General features: G+C 37.5%; 1 protein-coding gene across 2 annotated transcripts in view; it reads left to right on the top strand.

Moving 5' to 3' along the window:
- LOC136877993 (alanine--glyoxylate aminotransferase) overlaps positions 1-23,773 on the top strand; it is a 127,804-nt gene that overhangs the window by 12,671 nt on the left and 91,360 nt on the right. For both annotated transcript variants that reach the window (XM_067152050.2, XM_067152049.2), the window contains exon 2: positions 4,572-4,764. In XM_067152050.2, coding sequence (XP_067008151.1) covers positions 4,572-4,764 — 193 coding nt within the window. The remainder of the gene's footprint in view (positions 1-4,571; positions 4,765-23,773) is intronic.

Here is a 23,773-nt window from a genome sequence, read left to right as displayed (position 1 = left end):
AGCAATGATGAATCAGTCAGGACAAGTTACTTTATATATATAATGTCCTCAAACCAAAGCTTGTTTTAAGATTAAATAAGGCTGATGATGCCCAATAAAAGAAGAGCAAAACATGTTTCTTTAAATCTAGTAATTTCTATGTTCATTTAACCACATAACCATGGAATTAATTGTATTGAGTAGGCAGGGTAATGATATAATCCTTTTGTGAACTTGGTTAGATAGCTGTTTTCAATATGGAACAATGATGAAAGTAATGGTTTGTAAGTGGTATGTTCTGAGGTGTCAGCGGAGATATGGCATGGAATGACATTAGTAGATGAATAAGTTTCAGTGGTGTCTGTAAAAGTGGATCATAAGATGAAGATAAAGTTGGAATTCAAGAGGTCAAGGGCTATTACTATTCTAGCCTTCACATCTTGACCACATATCAGTCTTCTCTTCTCCGAAGACCTTAAAAAGTAGTTAGTGGGATGTAAAACAAATAACATAACATTAGTCTTCTCTTATCAGTGTTGCTAGATATTTGAATACTGGGACTTGCTCTATTTCCTCCCAACAAGTTTTAACATTTGTCTTCCTTCCTTTAGTAAAAAATCAAAATCTCTTTATTTGCAAATGAGGTGTCTACCTCGGTGGCAAATGGTACACTAAAATACATTATTGTCAAGCACTAAATTTTAAATTAACAAGAGACAAAGAAAATTTTCCTAGAATACAATATTATACAATTTACGCTAATAATTTGTTGTATTAAACACATATATCATCCTTAATAAATTTATATTGTTTACAAAATTCTACTTATAATATCTTACAAACATAGTCAACTCACATACAGTATGTGAAATTACTTCTAATAATAATATTACTTCTAATAATAATATACAACTGGTATAAGATTAAAATTAACATTGAATTTATTTACATATTTATATTTTACCCATTTTGGAACATAAGTAGCATAACGACCTGCTGCGTCTTAACCAGAGCCCCTTTTGCTACCACTTTTCAGAGTTCCTAAAGGGCCTTCACAGCTACCGTAGCGGTCCCAGGGCCCTCGAAGTCCCCACTGTACTTCACCCCTACAGGCAGTCCCCTACTTGGGCTGTCCAAACTCCATAGACCAGGGGATGGAATTAATTTAATCACACACATTTTTTATTTACAATATCCTGCACTGGTCGAATGCCCTCTAACATTTCATTTATTTTCTCTGTTGTTGTTTATTCTCTTCTTAAATATCTGTACAGATTTTGGAAAAAGATCAAACACTACCCCTGGTAAACTGTTCCACTCCTTCACGCCCTTCCCAATGAATGAAAATTTACCCCAATCGCTTCTGCTAAAATTCCTTCTAATTTTGTACTTGTGGTCAGTTCTACCAATATAATTATTTTCCAACTGAAGCCTCTCACGGATATCTCTCCATGCTTCTTCTCCTGTATAGGCTCTATATAATCCTATAAGTCTAGTTTTCTCCCTTCTCTTACTTAAAGGTTCCCAACCAAGTTCCTTTAACATTTCTGATACACTACTCTTTCTCCTGAAATCCCCTGTTACAAACCTTGCTGCTTTCCTCTGCACACCATCTAGTTCTTTTATTAGGTATTCTTGGTGAGGATCCCAAACACTGTTTGCATATTCCAATAATGGACGAACCATACTTAAGTAACTTTTTTCTTTTAATTATCTATTACCAAGCTTTTTGTTTTCTTACTATAATGTACTATACTATAATATACACTTACTATAAATACCATGAACTTGACCTACTCAATGTTTTAACATTCTGCCTTCAAGATCTACTGTACTTCAAAAGTTCCAACAAAATTATTATATTTGATTTTGATGATATAAAGATGAATGAAGTACAGGTATGCTGGTTGCACAATTCCTTATGGAGCCAGTACCTGTGTGGAGGTATGACTTGTTGGGTCTGTATGTGTATTGTGTATTTCAGAGGGCTTGGCATACTGATGTGTCTTCCTGTTTCCTATAGGAATCCACCTCACTCTTCATTTCCCTAGTACATATTGACTAGTAACGACCATTACATAAATTGTCCTGTTGGGTTCCTTTTCTCTCCATCTCTTCATCATGCTCATTACTTATTGTAAATTGGCCCTGTGGTTTTTTTTTCTTCTTTCGTGTTTGCCCTGTGTTTCTAGTCCTTCTGTGTTTATCCCATGCTCTTAGACTATAACAACCAGTATTTATCTTCATGTTTTAGTCTCTTCCCTTTTCTTGTGCTTACTCGCCTTTTTCTTATTCATCACTTTCCACATCTGAACTGAAGATCTGTCAAGAAGGCCCTTCAATGAGTGTTAATGTCTGCCCTCCTGATAAACATGGAAAGCAGAAAAGAGATCATCAGGGGCTGAGAAACAATGGATGTAGAAAAAGAGGGCTTTATGAGGAGAGATGTAGAAGACAGCAGTATATCAAAATCAAATCAAAATCTCTTTATTTGCAAATGAGGTGTCTACCTCGGTGGCAAATGGTACACTAAAATACATTATTGTCAAGCACTAAATATTAAATTAACAAGAGAAGAAAATTTTTCCTATAATACAATATTATACAATTTATGGTAACAATGTTTTCTATTAAACACACAGCTCATCCTTAATAAATTTATATTGTTTACAAAATTCTAATTATAATATCTCCTGTACTACTTACAAATATAGTCAACTGATATACAGTATGTGGAATTGCTTCAAATGATACTATAAAACTGGTATAACATTAATATTTACATTGCATTTATTTATTTACTATTTTTTTTTTACCCGTTCTGGATCCTAAGTAGCATAACGACCTGCTGCGTCTTAACCAGAGCCCCTTTTGCCACCACTTTTCAGAGTTCCTGAAGGGCCTTCACAGCTACCGTAGCGGTCCCAGGGCCCTCGAAGTCCCCACTGTACTTCACCCCTACAGGCAGTCCCCTACTTTGGCTGTCCAAACTCCTTAGACCAGGGGATGGAATTAATTTATTCACACACATTTTTTTATTTACAATAACCTGCACCGGTCGAATGCCCTCTAACACTTCATTTATTTTCTGTTTCTGTTTATTCTCTTCTTGAATATCTGTACAGATTTTGGAAAAGGATCAAACACTACCCCTGGTAAACTCTTCCACTCCTTCACACCCTTCCCAATGAATGAAAATTTACCCCAATCGCTTCTGCTAAAATTCCTTCTAATTTTATATTTGTGGTCAGTCCTGCCGATATAATTATTTTCCAACTGAAGCCTCTCACGGATATCTCCCCATGCTTCTTCTCCTGTATAGGCTCTATATAATCCTGTAAGTCTAGTTTTCTCCCTTCTCTTACTTAAAGTTTCCCACCCAAGTTCCTTTAACATTTCTGATACACTACTCTTTCTCCTGAAATCCCCTGTTACAAATCGTGCTGCTTTCCTCTGCACACTATCTATTTCTTTTATTAGGTATTCTTGGTGAGGATCCCAAACACTGTTTGCATATTCCAATAATGGACGAACCATACTCAAGTAACTTTTTTCTTTTAATTCTTTGTTGCATCCTTTAAGTAGCCTCATTATGTCATCAATATGACCCTTCCAGTGCAAATTACTTTCAAATCTCACACCTAAGTATTTGCACTTGCCATCTTTTGGGATAACTACCTCATCCAAAGTATATTCAAATTCAGTTTTAAAGCTCCTGTTTGTAAAAGTTGTAACAGTTGATTTGCCTCCATTAACCTTCATATTATTTTCTTCAACCCATTGTTGGATACTTTCAAGGTCCCTTTGTAATTCTGAACAATCCTCAATGTTGTTTATTTCTCTATAAACAATTATGTCATCTGCATACAATCTTATTTTTGATGTTATATTGTTCCCTAAATCATTTGCGTATATTAAGAAAAGTAACGGACCGATTATACTACCCTGTGCAATTCCCTTCCAAACTTTCTCTTCCTGCGATACATTATTTCCTACTTTGACTTTCTGAACCCTTGAATTTAGAAATGCTTTTATCCAACGTGTAACCCTTACGTCCAATCCTATTCCCTCCAATTTCTTTAATAATATTCCATGTTCCACTCTATCAAAGGCTTTGGAAAGATCTATGGCTATGCAATCTAACTGACCTCCTGAATCCAACTGATCTGATATGTCCTGCTGAAATCCCACCAGTTGTGCCTCACAAGAAAATTTCTTTCTAAATCCATACTGGCTCCTCATGAACCAATTTTTATCATCACATATCCCTCTGATGTACTTTGATATTAAACTATGAAGAAGTGAAGGTTACCATATCCTTATTCTTTATTGTTTACATGTTTATCCTTGTATCCTCTTTGTATCTCTTCCTCTTCCCACAATAAACTATCATTGTCTTTATCTTATTACTGTATATGCTCCTATAATTTGATTTATCAATTGTTTGTACCTTCCCATTATTTGTGCAATTATTGGTTAACACCACTTTAATTAGTATTGTTCAGTGCAGATATATCCTACCAATGGTCAACAATATTAAGAAACTCAAGTAGGAAGATCAAACTGACTCCATTCTTGTTTGTTATGTGCAGTTGCTAGATGAGATTAAGGAGGGTGTACGATATATTCTCCAAACCAAATATGATCTCACAATGGTCATATCCACCTCGGGGAATGGTGCCATGGAAGCTGCTATATGTAACCTGGCTGAACCAGGAGAGACGGTGGCAATAGCCATAAATGGGATGTGGTCTATAAGAGCAGCAGATATTGCTGAGAAACAAGGTAAGTAGATCAATGACTGGGCAAGATTACCAGTGTTATTGCATTTAAATAATGTACTGAAAAATTTAGAACAGTAACACGTTTATCTTTAATTTCCAAATATTATTTTTACCCTCCATTCATTTATAACTTTGTTTATGTATGGTTTGGAGTATGAGCAGAGGTTTGCAATTTTTGAGGTATGTGTTACAATCAAGGAGCCCTGGCTCAGCCTGAAATCAGTTCAAGTTACAAGAGGGAAATACAGTGAGTAACAATGAAATTCATACATCAGCAAAATATTTCTTTCAGCATTTACTAACAAATATGTCATTTTTATTCAAGCTGGTTTTAACATTTTTGTAACCAATACATTATTTTCTATTAGAGTATTAAAAATTAACATAAATAAATTTCAGCTACAAAGGAAAATAAAAAGCTTTTCTCAAACATACACAAAAGGAGATCACAGTGAAACTCATACACCCTGAAGCTCAGAATAAGACACAATCACCTACAAAATAAGTATTTTGTTGGTTATCCCTTCACTCATCTAACATCTTTCAAAGGGGCAGGCATGGATCGTACCAATTTTTCGCAGTATGATGGGATTATTTTTCTCCCATTCTTCATGTAAAGCACCTTTCAAGTCAACTTTGTTGGAAATCTTATGTTTCCTTATTGCTACTTCTAAGTGATGCCACAAGTTCTCTCATCATCATCATTTCCCTTTCCAGGTAAGGGCAAATATGGTTCCTCTCCACTTTCTTCGTTCGACTTGTTGGCTGAATAGTCAGTGTACTGGCCTTCGGTTCGGAGGATCCCGGGTTCGATTCCTGGCTGGGTTGGTGATTTTAACCTTCATTGTTTAATTCCAGTGGCCCGGGGCCTGGGTGTTTGTGCTGTCCCTAACATCCCTGCAACTCACACACCACACATAACACTATCCTCCACCACAATAACACGCAGTTACCTACACATGGCAGATGCCGCCCACGCCTCATCAGAGTGCCTTACAAGGGCTGCACTCAGCTAGAAATAGCCACACGAAATTATTATTATTATTATTATTATTATTATTATTATTATTATTATTATTATTATTATTATTATTATTATTCCACTTTCTTTGGTCTTTGCACCACTCCTCCTCCAGCACTGTGTCCCAGTCCAGGTTTCTTTCTATAATACTGCATTGGATTGTGTCCTTCCATCTCAATCATGGTCGTCCATGGCCTCTCCTACCTTGCATTTGCATTTCCACCACCTTTTGTTTGACATTCTTTCATCACTCATTCACTTTATGTGCCTAAACCATCTTAGTCAGCTCTTCTCTATCCCATCATTCATTTTTTCCACTCCAATTTCTTCCCGGATTTTCTCATTCCTTATTTTGTCTCTTCTACTCTTCTGTATCATACTCCTGAAGAACTTCATTTTGGCTGCCTGTATTTGACTCCCATCCTTCTTTGTCACTGTCCAAGTTTCTGCTCCGTAAGTTGTTATGGGTATGTAATACATCTTGTACATAGTTTCCTTTGCTTCCATTGGCACATCTTTGTCCCATAACATGTTTCTTACACTATGATAGAAACAATATCCAGCTTGAATCCTCTTACCAATCTCAGCATCCAGTCAAGCATTCTCCATTAATTCACTCCCCAGGTATTTGAACGTCTCCACTACTTCCAGGGGCTTGCCTGCAAGTCTAATCTGACCTTTCCCTTCTTTCTCTCTTCTACTCATAACAAGAGTTTTACTGTTTTCTACACTTATTTTCAATCCACATTCTTCGATCTTCCCACTAACAACATCCAACTGTACTTGAACCTTCATGTCCTCTTCTTCCCAAATCACAATATCATCTGAAAATAACATTATGTTCATTTCTCTTCCTCCATATGTTGTTTTTGCTGTTCTCATGATGTCATCCATTACTACTGTAAACAAGATTGGAGATAGGACACTTCCCTGTCTCAGCCCACTAGTTATTTTGAACCAACTGGTCCTGTCAACTTGTGTTTGCACGCAACTACAACATTTCTTGTACATTGCCACAATCATTTTTATTAATCCCTGTCTAATTCCTTTTTGCACCAGACTGTCCCAAACTTTAGACCTGGGGACACTGTCATACGCCTTTCCAATATCAATGAATGTCATCCCAATATCATTCCCGTACTCCCATTGCTTTTTCCATTAGTTGTCTCATAATGAATAGGGAGCGGATTTTTATGTAATTACATATTTTTTTTTGCGTAAGTTTTAACGCAAGTTACGAAGTTCATTATTCCTTTTGTGCATCCCCAAGTATAAAAACTGAATCTTATTTCACATAAAAACACATATGTTCACATTTTTAAAATGTAAATACATATTTTAAGAAAATCTATAATAAGCACATAAATCGGCAATATTTGTTGATCAATAGAATTTAAAATGCTTCTGTGTTATAAAACTATGCTAATATTTTCATTCTACGATTACGATATTGTTTTTTTTTTTGCTAGGGGCTTTACGTCGCACCGACACAGATAGGTCTTATGGCGACGATGGGATAGGAAAGGCCTAGGAGTTGGAAGGAAGCGGCCGTGGCCTTAATTAAGGTACAGCCCCAGCATTTGCCTGGTGTGAAAATGGGAAACCACGGAAAACCATTTTCAGGGCTGCCGATAGTGGGATTCGAACCTACTATCTCCCGGATGCAAGCTCACAGCCGCGCGCCTCTACGCGCACGGCCAACTCGCCCGGTACGATATTGTTTTAAACAGTGTATTTAACATAATGTATCTGAATGTTTCGGCTATTTATGGACTTCCCTCCATAAGTTCTAAAACTTGCTGGTCACTGGCTACGTCGTTACATTTAGACAGCGATTTGATTTGCTGCACAAGATGTTTCCTTGCATGATGTCATTCCAACTCTTTATGAGTCAGCCCTGTCGGGTTTTGTTTATAGAATATCAGCGAAAGGCAATCACGGAGAGACAAGGTGACGTAATTCCGTTGCGACATGGGAGACTCGGAAGAATATTGCACCACCATTAGGTAGTGGAATTTCATCACTCCTAAAAGTAAGGTTAGCTGTTCGGGTCCATATATCATTCCCGTGGTCGTGTGATTTTGTATGGATTTATAAGAAATATTTCCTTCAGTGTCCTCTGCTATTCTTTTTATTGAAACAGTGATTCATCGTAAATGCTTGTGTCGTAACCTGCAAAATAATGCCAAAAGAGGAGTCGAGTACAAGGTCGCGTCTGCAACAATATGTAGTGAAATTTAAAAGCATTTTCACTACCGATGGAAAAGTATTATTTTGCCAACCGTGTGGTAAAACAGTACGTACATATCAACGTTCTCAAGTAATCCAGCATTTGTCTGGAAATAAGCATACTGTGGCTGCTTCGCGTGTGCGTTCGCGACATTTACTAATAGCTGAACCAGCTACTTCAAATGCAGGTCCATCTAAATATTCCCAGTATTATTTAGATGTGTGCAGAGCATTTGTTTGTGCCGACATTCCTCTTGGTAAAATAAATAATCCAGGACTGAGAAATTTCCTAACAAAGTACATTAATTTTGAGCCTCCAGACGAATCCACATTAAGGAAAAACTATCTCCCAAAATGTTACGAAGAAACTTTACAGAGAATTCGGGCAGTATGTGATAGCGAAAACTGTGGGTGAGCATTGACGAACCCACTGATTCAAGTGTCAGAAAAGTAGGAAATGTTGTAGTTGGTGTGTTGAAGAATGACAAAACTGCTTGCGAACATTCTTATTTGCTAGCGTGTAAAGAAATGCTTGCTGCAAACCATGTCACTGTAGCTAGGTTATTCAATGAAGCCATGCACTTACTTTGGCCAAAAGGTATAAAATACGACCATGTATTTCTTCTCCTTACGGACAGTGCAGCTTACATGGAAAAGGCAGCCGAAGGCCTTTCTGTGAGCTTTCCGAAAATGATACACGTAACTTGCGTTGTTCATGCTCTACACAGGTTATGTGAAACTGTGCGGGCTCAGTATCCTCAAGTGGATAAGTTAGTGTCTAATGGCAAAAAAGTCTTCGTAAAAGCACCCTCAAGAATCAATCTCTTTAAAAAGAAAAACCCAGATCTTGTGCTTCCTCCTCTGTCTATTGTTACGCGGTGGGGTACCTGGCTTAGCGCTGTGGTATACAACGCAGACAATTTCGAAAGTTTTGCATCCGTTGTGAACGTGCTAGATAAAAATGACGCGTCGTCAATTGAGATTCTTCAAGAGACACTAAAAGACAGCTCTTTGAACAATGATTTGGCGTTTATATCTGCCAATCTAAGCTTCTTGTGTAAAACTATAGACATACTTGAAAAATCCACTAACCTGTTGCCCGAAACAGTGAAGGAAGTGTGCGCTGTTGAAAATATATTAGATTCACTCCCGGCTTCGCAGGTACAGGGACTGTTAAAGGTCAAATATCAAAATTTGTTCAGGAAAAACAGAGGATATCAAACAATGTGCCAAATTTCTAATGTATTAGAGGGTGCTCATGTCGGCGAAATTGATGGCGTTATTGTTGGTGACATTCCTCTCTTTAACTATGCTCGTCTGACTTCCTCTGATGTGGAGCGATCGTTTTCGCAGTATAAGGCGTTCTTTAAAGATAATCGGCATGCATTTGTGATGGACAATTTGGAGATGACCTTTGTTGTTCACTGCAATTCTGAGACTACTTCTAGCAACTACTTTTCCAGCGTGTGATGGGTGAGTACGAACTGGTGCTATTTTTTCAAAGATGATAGGTTGCTTTTGCCATATTTAAACAAAACATTTACCTTTACAAAAATAACCATTCATAATATCTACTCTGGCATATCAAAAATTAATATACCATACAGCACGTTTCCATACACAGACATCATTTTGCCTTAAGGAGCACGTTTGGTAGCACCATATTCTAATACACACCATTATACTTATTTACCTTGAGCGCGAGTAGTTATGTGATATTTAAAGGAAAATAATTTAAATTTTTTATCACATATTTTAAAGTTTTTCAGGACATAAAAAAAAGAAATATTTTTCACATTTTTAGCATATAAAAATCCGCTCCCTAATAATGAACATGGGCTCTATTGTTGACCTTTCACTTCTGAAACCAAACTGATTTTCCTGTATCTGATTCTCAACCCTCAACCTTATCCTACTTTCCAGTATCCTCTCCATTATCTTAGCAACTTGGGATATTAGAGTAATTCCCCTGTAGTTCTTCAATACTTTCTTATCACCTTTCTTGAAAATTGTCCATGCAGGCCTATGGCTCCAGCTGCCTTTATCATCTCCACTGTAATTTCATCTATTCCAGCAGTTTTTCCATTCTTCATCTTTCTTACTGTCATTTCAATTTCATTCATTGTAATTTCTTTATCCGTTTCTTCATCAGCTAATTGCCTTTTCTGGTCATCCAATGAGTGACTGTCATCAGTTCTTATGTTCAGCAACTTCTGAAAATACTCTCTCCATCTATTTCTTATTTCTTATGGCTTTATTAATTTTATGCTGCCTTCATCCTTCACAAATCTGGTGTTTATTTGATCTCTCTTTTTGTTTCTTAAGATACCATACAGTAATTTCTTTCTGCCCTCTCTCAATTTCTGTGTGAATAATGCCCAGCTTTTCCTCTTTTCTTCCTCCACTACTTTCTTGGTCAAATTCTTTGCCTCCACATATTTTCATGTACTTTCTTCAGTTTTAGATGTTTTCCATGCTTTCCATGCCATTTTCTTTTCCTTCACTTTAATCTTTACCATATCATTCCATCAGTGTGTCTCTTTGCTTTCACATTTCCTGATGTTCTACCACATAACTTTCCTGTACATCCAACCAGAGCTTCCTTAAATCTTTTCCATTCATTTTCAACATTCCCCATCTCTGTCCTGGGTACCAAGGGTATTATTTCCCTTTGAAATTCTTCTTGTATGCTTTTCTCCTTTAACTTCCATACTTTAATTGTTTTCTCTCTTCTTAATGGAGGTTTTTCAATCTTTCCCACTTTCAGTTTTCCTATCACAACTCTATGATCGACACCAAAGGCTTCTTCAGGCATGGCTGTAACATCTGAAAGGTTCTTCTGGTGTTCATTCTCTATGATTATATAATCAATCATGGTCTTTGTTCGTCTGTCTCCCCAACCATACCTTGTAATCTTCTGACTGTTCGTCTTCCTAAACCAGGTTGTTTCCAACAATCATTTGGTTCCTCATGCAAAAATCCACCAACAGCTCGCCTTCTGGATTTCCATTTCCATATTAGCTAAGCTACAGGCACAAAATTTTTCTTCAAGCGCACTCTCGTGGCTGCATTCTTATTTAATTGGGTGGCAGCAGGGCGTGTCAGCAGATACGAAAGTATCACACTGGCAACAAACTGAAGTTGTCATAGTTCAGGGCAGTGTTCTAGCACCACTGCTATTTTCACTGTACTTAAATGACCTACTAGAACATATAAAAACGTGTAAATACCATTTCTGCGCAGATAACACATATATATATATATATATTAGGGTGTCCCTTAAAAGGGCAAAAAAACTTTTTTTTCATTTATTGAAACGCATACCCCGATATTGTGTTTGTTAGTCTATTAGTTACTCAAGTACAGAATTTCAACTTCCTACATTAATTTTAATCTGTGCCGACGGGGCCTAAACATTTTTGAAAATAGCTGCTTAAAGGGTCTCTTAAATGTAGTTGTAGATGATCACTCAAACAATTATTTTAGAGAAATATAAATGAAAACAGAAATTTATATAATGCTCATCTTGTTAGTAACAAAAAAGATATAATTTTTATAGTTATTCATTTGGATATTTCCTCTTCAAAGTCTCTTTTTTACAGTCTGGGTAAATTTTTCTATGTTCTTGCACACAATGTAATAAGAACTGCTTCTGTTCTTCATCTGCAGTAATCAAACCATGAAAGTCTGTCATTAGTTTAACAGCTCTTTCATCTGTGCCATTAACTGTTTTTAAGATAGAAATCTTCTTTTTAGCTTCCACAAATGCCATGTTGTCTTTCCATGAAGATACAGTTTCTTGAAGGAAACCACTGTCAAGTTTCAGTCATGAAAATAAATCTTTACTCTTGACAGAAACAAAATCACTCAAAGATTTCCCTGAAACAAGATAAAAAATACTTGTAGTGCCTATAAATAAAACAATTAAGTTCTAAATTAAATACCAGATTAAACACTACTACTCTACTATGTACCATATAGAGAGCCAGACATCTCTTCTTTCGATGGAACATATCTCTTTCCGGAATCACCAAAGCTTTCTTTCTGTAAGTTTTCTACAATGTTTCCTTTAGTCTGCTCATCAACGCCATTATCAAAAATTGAAAGGATGGCTATTTCCTCTGACAAGTACCACAAGTGTTGACTGAACTTCCGCATTGGAAATCAACTTGTCAACTTTCTCGTAATCTTTTAAGGTCTTTAAAGAACAAAAATCTTGATTCGGCGCTTTTATCGCCAAACTACATCCAAGCTGGGGCTTCACGTAAACTGCCACAATGAATAAACAAACATCTTGTAAGCTTGTTTGTCCTTAGCGCTCATTTTAAACTGGGACTTCAGTAAACACATTTATAAGGAGTAAATAGCTCTTGCCATCCATCATGCTTGATGCATTGCACCAGGTCTGATTTTTATTTTATTTTTAATGTCTCCACCCAGAAAAACAATAGCGAGCTCAATGAGCTCACGATAATCATCTCGTACAGTCGATTTTGCCAGCTCATTGTTAAAAAACGTCACCAATTCAATAATATTGGCCTCACAGAGATGTTGTTGGACAAAATCAGTGCACGGTTTGATGGCACTAGGATTAATATTCTTCCAGTTGTCTCTAAACTTTTTGAACAGTGGAATATCAGGACTGCTAGTGATTTGTAGGATCTTTGATTCAAACACACTTTTGAGTACCACTTCGTAAATATGATGGCGGCAAGGAAAGAGTAACAACTCTCTTTCTAGTTTTTGCTCTAAAAGCACACAAGCTCGTTCAAACGTCCTGTATTAGATGCTGTTGTATCACAGCACATTATTTGTACCCATCCAGGTTCCAGTCATGAAGGGCATTTGACACTGCTTTCGCTTGCTCTTTGCCGGAAGAGTTGTCTAACTTCGGCACAGCAAGAAGTTGTTCTTCCTCGTCATATGAAATAATAATTGGTAGGCATTCTTCTTTAGAACTTCTTACGTCCAGAGCAGGTAACAATTTTCCATCCCAATGAACAGTAACTACTTCGGGCACGTTATTTTGAAAATCGGATTTAATGGATCTTACTCTCTCTTTTCTCATTTGTGTTCGAATGCGTTGAATAGAAGATTTGTTGATCGGGTAATTATCAGAACTAAGACCAAGTGCTTCTACTACAGACTGAATAATATAAACAGAATCTCTGATCCTTAGTTGACATCTGTCTAAAGTTGCAACTAATTTAGATGTGATAAAATCTTTTCTTCCTCTTCTTGTCGACGTATCTAAAGAACTTACAGATTGAGATGTGGATGGCAGAGATTCTTTCAGGCTTTCTTCAGAGCTTGTGGATTATTCTTCTACGTCTTCATGTGTATCAAAAGTCTGTAAAGTTGCAGATTCCAATGAGCTCATGGAAGTCATTTGCTTTGGTCTCTTTTTATCTTCTGGGAGTTTTCTCTGCCTGGCCCTTTCTTCAATATCAGCCAACTTTTTGTCAACACCCGCTATGCAAAAGCAATGAGAGCAAAAATATTTTATCTTCTTCGATTTTTATTCTTTCAAGAGCATCAGCATGTGCGATATTGAATAAATGATCTAATTCAAGTTGAAAGTTCTCTTCGCGGCGCCTATGTAAATCCTGAATCTTCTTGCTATTCTTTTTGCAGTTCTCGCCAGACCTGATAAAGATCCACTAACTTCTTAACACAATTAGGCACAACTCTGGTAGGTATTCTAGCCTTTTCCTAGAATATATTGCACTCCCGAATGACAAGATTTGTGCTTTGACTAACAATCAACTTAACCTCACATATGTTGAAAAATAGAACTGCGAGAACTTGATGATTAGGTGCTAATTTTGCGCCTGTTATTTGGTGATTTACTTCACCAACCAAGAAAATGCTTTTTTTATTGCTCCTTAGTTCCACTGACATCTTCAAAATATAAAACAATCTGTAATAGCTACCTGATAAACGAAAACTAAGTGACAATAACAATGAGAGAGCGCCACTCTTGTGACGCAACTTGAATGGACATGTTTGCATGTGAGTCGGCGCGGGTTGCACTGTTCCGAATAAGGAAAAAAATTGTTTTCGGGTGTTTTAGGCCCAAATGAATAAAACAAGAACCTATGCATTGCAAAATTAAAACTTTGAAAATTAAGGGACACCTTAATATATATATATATATACACATACAAACCCGAAAAACATCCAACTGGACATTAACAAACTGAATGATGACCTGGAAAATATAAAAAGCTGGACTAAAAATAATTCTCTTATAGTCAATCCATTCAAATCTCAAGCAATCATAATAGGATCCAAAAATAATCATACCAAACTGAAAAGTGTTAAAATTCCACCAAGTCTATTCCACATAACACCAATACAAATAAACAAAACTGTAAAGAACCTTGGCCTCATTTTTGATAAGTACTTAAACTGGATGGAGCACACAACAAAAATTTGCCAATGAGTATTCTTTTCTTTGCACTCCCTTAAAAGTTTATGGGGTCTCCTTCCACTAACTATGAGAAAGTTACTTGTTCAAAGCTTAATTCTACCCATCTTCGATTATGGTGACATACTATACAACAACCTAAACACCACACTCAATGCTAAACTTCAGCGGGCCTGTAATACATGCGTCCGTTTTGTATTAAATATGCCCAGGTATTGTCATATATCACCCGTCTTGAACAGCTGTCATGGTTATATTTGTCGGAGAGAAGAAACCTTCACTCTGTTTCGCCTGTCCACAAGTCCTCCGTACAGACACGCCAAGTTATCTGAGAATGGATCTTAAATACTTGTCATCCCTAAACAGTATACCTACAAGGTCAGAAATCTCTTCCCTGCTGAGCTTCCCAATTTATCGCACGACTGGTTACGGAAACTCAATCATACCTGCAGCCATACACTCCTGGAATTCCCTTCCGGCTGTAATTAGAGACATACATAGTAGAAATGTATTTTAAAAAAGACGTTACAAATGGTACATAGACTTAAAAAATTAGTATTTAATGTTTCCTTTATAGTAACTCTCAGAAATTTACCTTTCATTTATAACTATTATTTAAGTTTAATTTTATAATTAATTATAATTATGTAATTAGGAATCATAATACTCTGTAGTTTGTACAATGTAGCACATATAAGATGGTTTGCCATAACAGCAGGCTTCATAGCTTGAGCCATACCATATAAAATAAGTCAATAAATAAATAAATAAAATATCCAAAGGGCCCTACAACATCTTTCCTTGTCTTTCCATTCCATCTTGTGCATTTAGATCTCCCATCAATAGCACTTCATTATCTTCTATCTGTCTCTCCACTTCCTCTAAAAAGTGCTCTAGATGTTCATCTATACTACCCGCTTGTGGGGCATACAACTGAAATAGATCTTTCGTATCATTTTCAAACTGGTGTCTCATCACCATCATCCTATCACTGACACATTTTCTATATTCCACATATTCTTGGATTTCTTTTCTATGTATGATGGCCACTCTATTTTTTGCTTCAGGTCCTCTGCTATAATACAGCCTGTATCCTTCTTTCAGAGGAATCTCCCCCGTACCCCTCTTCTTGGTCTCACACAGTCCAAGTATGGCTATATCTTTTTCTTTCATGAAGTCAACCACTTCTTCTGTCTTTCCTGTCAGTGTCAGGACATTTACTGTCACAATCTTGATGTAGTTTGGTGCTGGTTGCCCATTTCTCACAGTTCCCCCAGCACTCGAAGAGCTGCACGTCGCTTTTAGCAGGGGACGCCCTAATCTTTTCCGAGGCACCATATCTGCTTTGTCCATATAGGCTATTGTTACGATGGGCTCGCCACACCCAAAGGCATTTTATTCCTACTGCCAGGGGTTCAAAATAAGGCTGCCCCTAACATGGAGGCAGACACCTTTCTTAGCCACTCCTCTGGAGTACAGACGCTACAGGTTTGCCCCTTCCGCCATCTCCACTGTACTGAAGTCCACCTTCTCCGCCGTAGATGCCATTGAGGTCTTCACTCGTAACCCTGAGCTGGGACCCGTACCAGATGTTACATACCGGGTCAGTGTGCTCTGGGACTCACAAAGGCAGGGGTGCCACTCCCTGGATAGGGCAGCCCCCAAAGAGGGTCCCTAACTGCTACCTCCACACAAGTTCTCTATAACATTTAAATCTGGTGACTAAGGAGGTGTTTCCAGCACCTTTGGACAATCATACAGGAACCACATTCTCACTATGTGAGCTTTGTGCTTGGGGTCATTATCCTGGTAATATCATAATCTATTAACTTCATTTTCTGTATTGATGATTTTAATGATCACAAATATAAAGATTGAAACTTTCCACCTAATCAATACAATAATTTAATATAGGTACTTAAAATATTTTTACATTGAAGTACCAGTTTTGACCCTATATGTGGGTCATTATCAGCTGCTGAAGAACCTTAGCCATATTAAAAACAACATATAATATTAAAACACTACTTATTCTAATTATGAGTGACTAACGCTAAATTACATTGCTGCATTGTGCTATTAAAATATGCTTGGAAGAGTAATTTAAAAGTCTAAAATGTTCACCAGTTGATTGATCTTCATTCACATATTCATTCATTTGATTGCAGTGTTACAATGTTGATACTCTTATTTTTAAGTTTAAAAATGTCTTAATATTAAGTTAAAATGTACTGTAGTTTGTGTTTTGTAAAACTTGCATCAGGGGAAGTTTGGTAATAAATTATCATATGTCTTGATGAGCTTGTACAATGAAACAGGCGCAAGTTATGCGTTTTGAACAAATATATTTAAAATCTTTTATGGTTTGCACAGGGTCAAGTTTTCTGGGCTTGATGTCCCATTAACTAAAGTGAGAATGTTCCCTTCTTCATAACTGTGATCTGTTGGACTGTGTCAGACTATCTAAGTAGAAGAAAGAAAAGAGTTCTCTGTCTATGGAACATGTTATAAAATTTTGTATATGCATGTTACTTACTTACTTGCTGTCTTGGCCTGTCATTTGTGTTTGTCAGGAGTGCGCCGTGCACTGCTTCGAGTAAGACTGGGGTTCGCTATTGCAGTATTGGAGGGGAGATGTGGTGGAGCAAGGGAGAGGGCTTGGAGAAGCAGTGCATGGCGTGCTCCCAACAATCACAAAAATGACATGCTAATACAGCAAGTAAGTAAGTAACATGCATATACAACATTTTATAACATGTTCCATAGACATTCTCTAACAGTACAACTCTTTTCTTACATTGATATTTTAAATAAATTATTAACAGTTCCACCTTTTCAATACAACATTTTATGCAATGTGAGATTACATTATAAGTTACTTTTAAAAATGGTACTATTTTCGATTTAGGTCAAGGTCATCATAAGCCAATAACTCAAATTATACAAAGCATCAAACTGTCCAAAAACAATGTACAAATATAATGATGTTAGATAAAACATGTGAGAATTAAAAGTTAAGCAGATTTTGGTTACTATAGTGTAACCTTGTAAATTTAAAACTGAAATTGAGAATTAGTCACAATGATATTGACATAGCAAAAACTTTTTAGCTGTTCACGTATTATATTAAACATTAAAATAAGGCTCAAAGTAGCCGTTTAATACATTTTAGCAAAATGTTCTTGATGAAAAAGGATCTTAAACTTGTGTTACATTTATAATAAAGTTCTGTTGACCAAATGACATTGTATGGAAAATGTTATATTATATTCAATTGTGCACAAGATGTAAATAAAGTTGAATGCTGTACAATGATTTTGTTGAGATAAGTTGCATAGAAATTCTCCATGCAGTGGGTAAATGTTGCACTTGAAAGTCAGATTAATTTTCAAAATCCTAGGTGGTAAAGACTCGCAGTTCAATGCGGAACAAGCTTGACCTAATGAATAATAAAAGCTGAAATTACTGCGAGGACTTATGAGAAACACAGGGGTGTGAAGAGTGTGGCTAGTAGAACTTGAGAATCGATACTTACATTAGAAACCATATTCTCGAGTTCAACATAACCTTTAAAAGTCGATGTAGGCCTAATTTACTGACTATAAACAGTATACCAGTGACCAAGCTACAATGGAAGATTAAAGAAAAAAGGGATTTCGTCATCTTGTTGGGCGCTTTGGTATCCAATGTGCTTTATTTTATTAGATTAGAGAATTAAAAACTGCTTCTGGTCAATTGTTGTTTGGCTGGGAGTTATTAGGTTTTTTGAACAGTGTGATCAAAGTTGCTGAAATGAACGAAGTTTTCATAGGAAACTGATGAAGTTTCCCCAATAAAACAATGTAAAGTTTCAAGATTTTTATGTCACGTGCCGGTAATTAATGTTTGAAGCCGGCACTGTGGTCGAACTTGCCTGCCTCTCACGCAGAGGGCCCAGTTTTGATTCCCGGCCAGGTCAGGCATTTTTACCTGGATATGAAGGCTGGCTCCAGGTTCACTCATTCTACGATTACCTTTAATTGAGATGATTTTTAATGGTGAGATGGTGACCATGGTCTAGAGAGCCAGAAATAACGACCGAGAGAATTCGTCACACTGACCATGTGTCACCTCATAATCTGCAGGCCTTCGGACCGAGCAGTGGTCGCTTGGTAGGTGGAAGGCCCATTGGGGCTGTAGTTTGGTTTGGTTTAGGGGTGTTTGTAAGATTATAAATATACATATTTCTTTTTCGTGATGTTTAGCCAAATTGTTGATGGTTCATTCATTCCCGGATTTTCCGTTTTCCCGTGTCGTACGTTTTTTTCTGTGGTCCCTCCAAAAACAGAGAATTGAGGTTTCACTGCATTACAATGCAGCAAAGTAATTTAGCATTAGTCATTCATAATTAGAATAAATAGTGTTTTAATATTATATTTTGTTTTTAATAAGACTAAGTTCTTCAGAAGCTGAAGATGACCCACATATAGGGTCGAAACCGGTACTGCAATGTGAAAATATTTTAAGTACCTTATAATAAATTATTGTATTGATTAGGTAGAAAATTCCAATCTTTATACTTGTGATCATCCTGGTAATACCTGTATTGGTCATGTATCCCAAGTTTTTGGACACTAGCGCACAAATTGTTTTTCACTATACGCACATTTATATATTTACACATTTTTATCCATTGTACTGTCAATGAAAGTCAACTTACCTACATCACTAGCTGCCACACTCCCCCAGACATTAACACCTCCTCCACCTTATTTAACACTAGATGCATATTGGTAGGTTTTAGCTCTTCATTCGGTTTTTGCCAGACAGTAACTTTTCCCATCTGATCCATAGAGGTTGAATTTACTTTCACCTGCAAATATTACCATTTTTCCCATAGGCTCTCTAACAGACTATAACCTCTTCTTCCTGTTCAGTTTGTTGACTAATGGTTTTTTTCCTACTTACTCTTCCATGCCTATTACTTTTCCTGATAATGCGCCTAATTGTTTCTGGTTGGGCTTTCTTCCTTGTATGTTTCTCAACCATCGCAGCAAGTTTTGGAACACTCATAACTGGATTCTTCTTAACCTCTTGTAGTATCCAACGTTCACCTGTGGAATTAAAGATCCTTTTTTGACTTATTTTGTCCTTATTTTCAATCCGCTTGGTACTTTTATACTTATCTATAACACATTGCACAGTCGAATGACTTCTGTTCACAATTTTGTCAATTTTTCTTAATGATTTTCCTGTTTTATATTGAAAAATCATCAACTCTCTCTCTTCTTTCAAAGACTGGCCTCTCTGACGACTCATTATTGCACTACAACGTGTCTTTACTTTGTGACGCTTGAAGATAGACTGATCTTGTCTCCTGCATTTCGTATTGCACTTGACAGTCAAACCAGTGTTTATATTGTCCATCGATATCTGTACAAGTTCCCTCGTGACCTTGAGCAGCAGCATAATACCAAAGAATCAGAGATACTTGTGTTAATTTATGGACAAGATAACTATTAAGTAGTGACATACTAATACAAGATAAACATGTTACATTGTGTATAAAAATATGACAAATACAATCACTCAACTTTGTGTTCATAACGAAACAAATACTGTAGATTGCAATCATGTATGAGTTTCATTGTGACTCACTGTTTAATTGAGATAGTTATTTAAAAAGGGTACCTTACTACAAACTTAATGTTTTATACACTGCCAGAAAAAAACATGCTACATCCTCAAGACTCTGTTCAGTGGCACTAGGGTACAATGTGTGCATACTGAGGAGTTGTGTTAGTAATTCATTTGTCACGGACATCGGCGATCAGATGGTGCTCAGGAGGCCTGTCTGTGTGCACTCACATTTGACTCTACAGGCAGTAACTGTGCTGAGGTTAGAGGTGAACAATATTTGCAACATTCATTCTAGGGTACAACCATGCCCCGCCTAAGAGTACGTGCTCCTGTTGAACAACTGCAGCCATTTGAACGGGGTCACATTTTGGGCCTGCGGGAAGCTGAATGGATGTATCAACAGATTGCTGCACATGTTGGGCACAAAGTATTGGTGGTGTGTCACTGCTTTCAGTAGTGTTCTGTGAAACATTCCCACACCCATAAACCAGGCTCTGGACGTCCGTGTAGTACAGATGCAAGTCAAGATTGACGCATTGTGCGAGCAGTGGTGTGGCCAATCAAACATCATCCAGGAATGAAATCTGGTCACATGTTACATCTGCTGTCTCACCAAGGACCATTGGGAACTGTCTGCTTGCAGCAGGATTACGATCACCTGTGCCTCTGGCCAAGCTACCACTGACACCACGACACCACCAAGCATGGCTGTTCTAGTGTCGTGAAAGAGTCGACTGGAGAGGGGAATGGCGTTTTGCTGTTCTCATTGATGAGTGTAGGTTCTGTCTGTATGCAAGTGATGGATGTACATGGTGAGTGGTCTATTCCAGAGTGCATTCGCCCATGACACCCAGATCTCACTCCAAGCTTCATGGTGTGGGAGGCCATCAGTTACTACTGCAGTCATTGTTGGTGTTTCTGCAGGGTAACGTAACCAGTGCATGCTATGTTTCACAGGTTATTGTCCCAGTGCTACTGCCATTTCTTCGACAGGAAGGTGATGTGCTTTTTCAGCAGGACAATGGACATCAGTATACAGCTGCTCTATGTGGTGTACAACAACTACCCTGGCCAGCAAAATCACCGGATCTCTCACTAATTGAACACGTATGAGACATGATGAAGCGGGAACATACACGTTCTCCAGAACCTGCAAGAATCATTGCTGAATTGCATCAGAAGTTGCAAGATGCTGGGGACAATCTATCGCAGGGTGTCATTTGGCACCTTTATGTTCATTTGCGTACTGGAATACATGCCTGTATTGCCGCCAGAGAGGGGTACACTGTGTATTGATGCGACTGTTTGGGCACCCTTTACTGTGACGTGTATACCATTTGGTCTGAGTTAATAATCATATACTCCTGCAGTGATGAACTACCTGTCACATTGCTGGTGAATAAAATGACCTTGTCCTTGTGGATGTTGCATGTTTTTTTTCCAGCAGTGTATATTATCCTTCATGGTAGACCCATTAGCTTTTATACATTTTTTCCAACATTTACTTCCTTTTACCAAAGTATATTTTGTACATCATTATCCTCAAACCATACATACTTCTTCCATTTCAGTCTTCTCGTAGACAAGTACACCTCACTTGGGCTCTTAAATAGACTGCAAGCTGGATAGAGCAGGAGGACAAATATTAGTTTCATAGTGGTATCAATGGCTTTCTGGCAGTAAAAGGTTTCTCATTAACCTGGAGGAAAGAAAGCCTATATCCTCCTGTTCTCTTCTTGGGCCAGATTTTATTCTTCATATCTCTCATTAAAATGTTAGAGTGTCTCATTTTCTGATGGAAATAGACATGAATAACTCCCTTTCAACAGTGAAAGAATGTTGCCATTACTTTTCCAGTCATGATTGTCTTTCTTGGGTTTTTTTTTGGGTCTTGGAGGAATATTATATTGCCATTGTGTTGTTGAATATCAAGACTCAGGAATCAAATAGTTGTTCAAATTTTCAGCAGCTGTTACTGTAGACTTCAGAAATTGTTCTCTTTCTGCTTCAAACTGCCGTAGGAGATGACTGACTACCTGGGAGTGTATAATTTGTTTTCATTGGTTAGCATGAGTGGGATTCAATGAATGTTCACTTTCCTATGGTGCAAATGACTTTTTATGGTAATTTCTACACTACAGTACCAGCACTTACATCTCGTACTGAATCTTCTTTACTCTGATGCTTTTATCCTCCCATAGAAGCTAATTAGTGTGGTTAATGTTGAACAGGATGATTGATGTTTGTGGTTGATGATCGTGTGGCTTGTTCTCAATTCTCTCTCCTTCCTCGGTTAAAATTTTTGATGGCTGGACCTCTTTCTTGATAAGAAATTGGATGGTAATACATTATTCCATGCTGCCCAGAATTTTCTCTTTGCTCATCTCTCTTGTTCAATTCAGACAAGACTGAACTGGTTCCTAACTACCTGAGAGGCAGGGGAAGATTTGCAGTTCCACCTCTCCCAAGGTCATTTATGTGTTGGGTGGGGCTGTTAGTATGAAAGGGAAAAAAAAAGAAACACAATCAGTACTGGATGTATTTTATCCAGTCTGGCCCCACGGTATGGGGGCAACGCGTCTGCCTGTCACCTGGAGGCCCTGGGTTTGATTCCTGGCCTAGTCAGGGGTTTTTAATTGTACATGATTAATATCCCTGGCCTGGGAACTGGGTGTTTGTGTCGTCCTTAATGTTCCTTTCCTCACATTCAACAAATACACACAGGTTCATAACATATGGTGCAAAGTAGGGGCAAAAGATCTTCTTAGGTCGACGCCCCGAATAAATAGCATTAAAAAAAAACCCCTTTCATCGTTCTTGCTCAACCTCTCTTAGGTGTAGGGGATTTGGTGGTGGTGATGGTTTTAAGGGGCTATAAGCTTCTCTATTATATTGTGGATTATGATAATCTCCAAAGTAGATCTGTTCATAAGAAAACATATTAGCTGACTTCAGTTTTATTAAACTGAAACATCTAGTAGTATGCTATCTTGCTTTCACTAACAAGAGAAGTAACAGGTAAGACAGGTCGGAACCTATCTTGAATTATTTTTGACACAATCATTGTACAGTGTATGGAGGATCAGCCTTCAGATTTAACTGCAAGGCTCAGAAATCATACCTGGAATCCTGGTATGGAAGCATGATGGGTGGAACAGCTGGACATCCCTGAGGCAGTTCGGAGTTGTGGTGTGGTAGGGTGTATATGCATGCAGTCTCTCAACCAACTCTGAAGCTGTATTGTTTCCCTCACTTGTCAGTCACTCTCAGAAGTATAGCAAAAATGATTGGTATTGATTGCATGATAAGCTTTTTGTACACCAAGCACAATGAATAAGAACTTCATTGTCACACTGTTCCTTACATGTATCTTTCTTCTTCTCCAAACAATATTTAGTGGGCACTTTGAATTTGGGAGTTTGCTCTCTTGTGTAATTTGTTGGGAACTGGAAATATTTTGTCATATCCCAAAATTGTGGAGATGAAAACTGGAAATGTATGGAGGATTGCACTTTAAGGATTGTGTCTCTGTGGTGCATCTCAACTTTAACATCATTACAAGAAGTTTGAATTTCTGTTAATCAGCAGTAAAAAGCTTTCCACTGCTGGAAGAAGAATTGCATTTTGTGCTCAAACCCACTGTGATCATTGTTGTAAATTGAGGACAAGGTATAATGGAGAACTCGCTCTCGGGCTCTTTCCAGAAATTCT

Source organism: Anabrus simplex, chromosome 1 (assembly GCF_040414725.1).
Source record: "Anabrus simplex isolate iqAnaSimp1 chromosome 1, ASM4041472v1, whole genome shotgun sequence".
Classification (NCBI taxonomy): domain Eukaryota; kingdom Metazoa; phylum Arthropoda; class Insecta; order Orthoptera; family Tettigoniidae; genus Anabrus; species Anabrus simplex.
The sequence above is the reverse complement of the archived record's forward strand: the minus strand, read 5'-3'. Positions and strand labels throughout refer to the sequence as shown.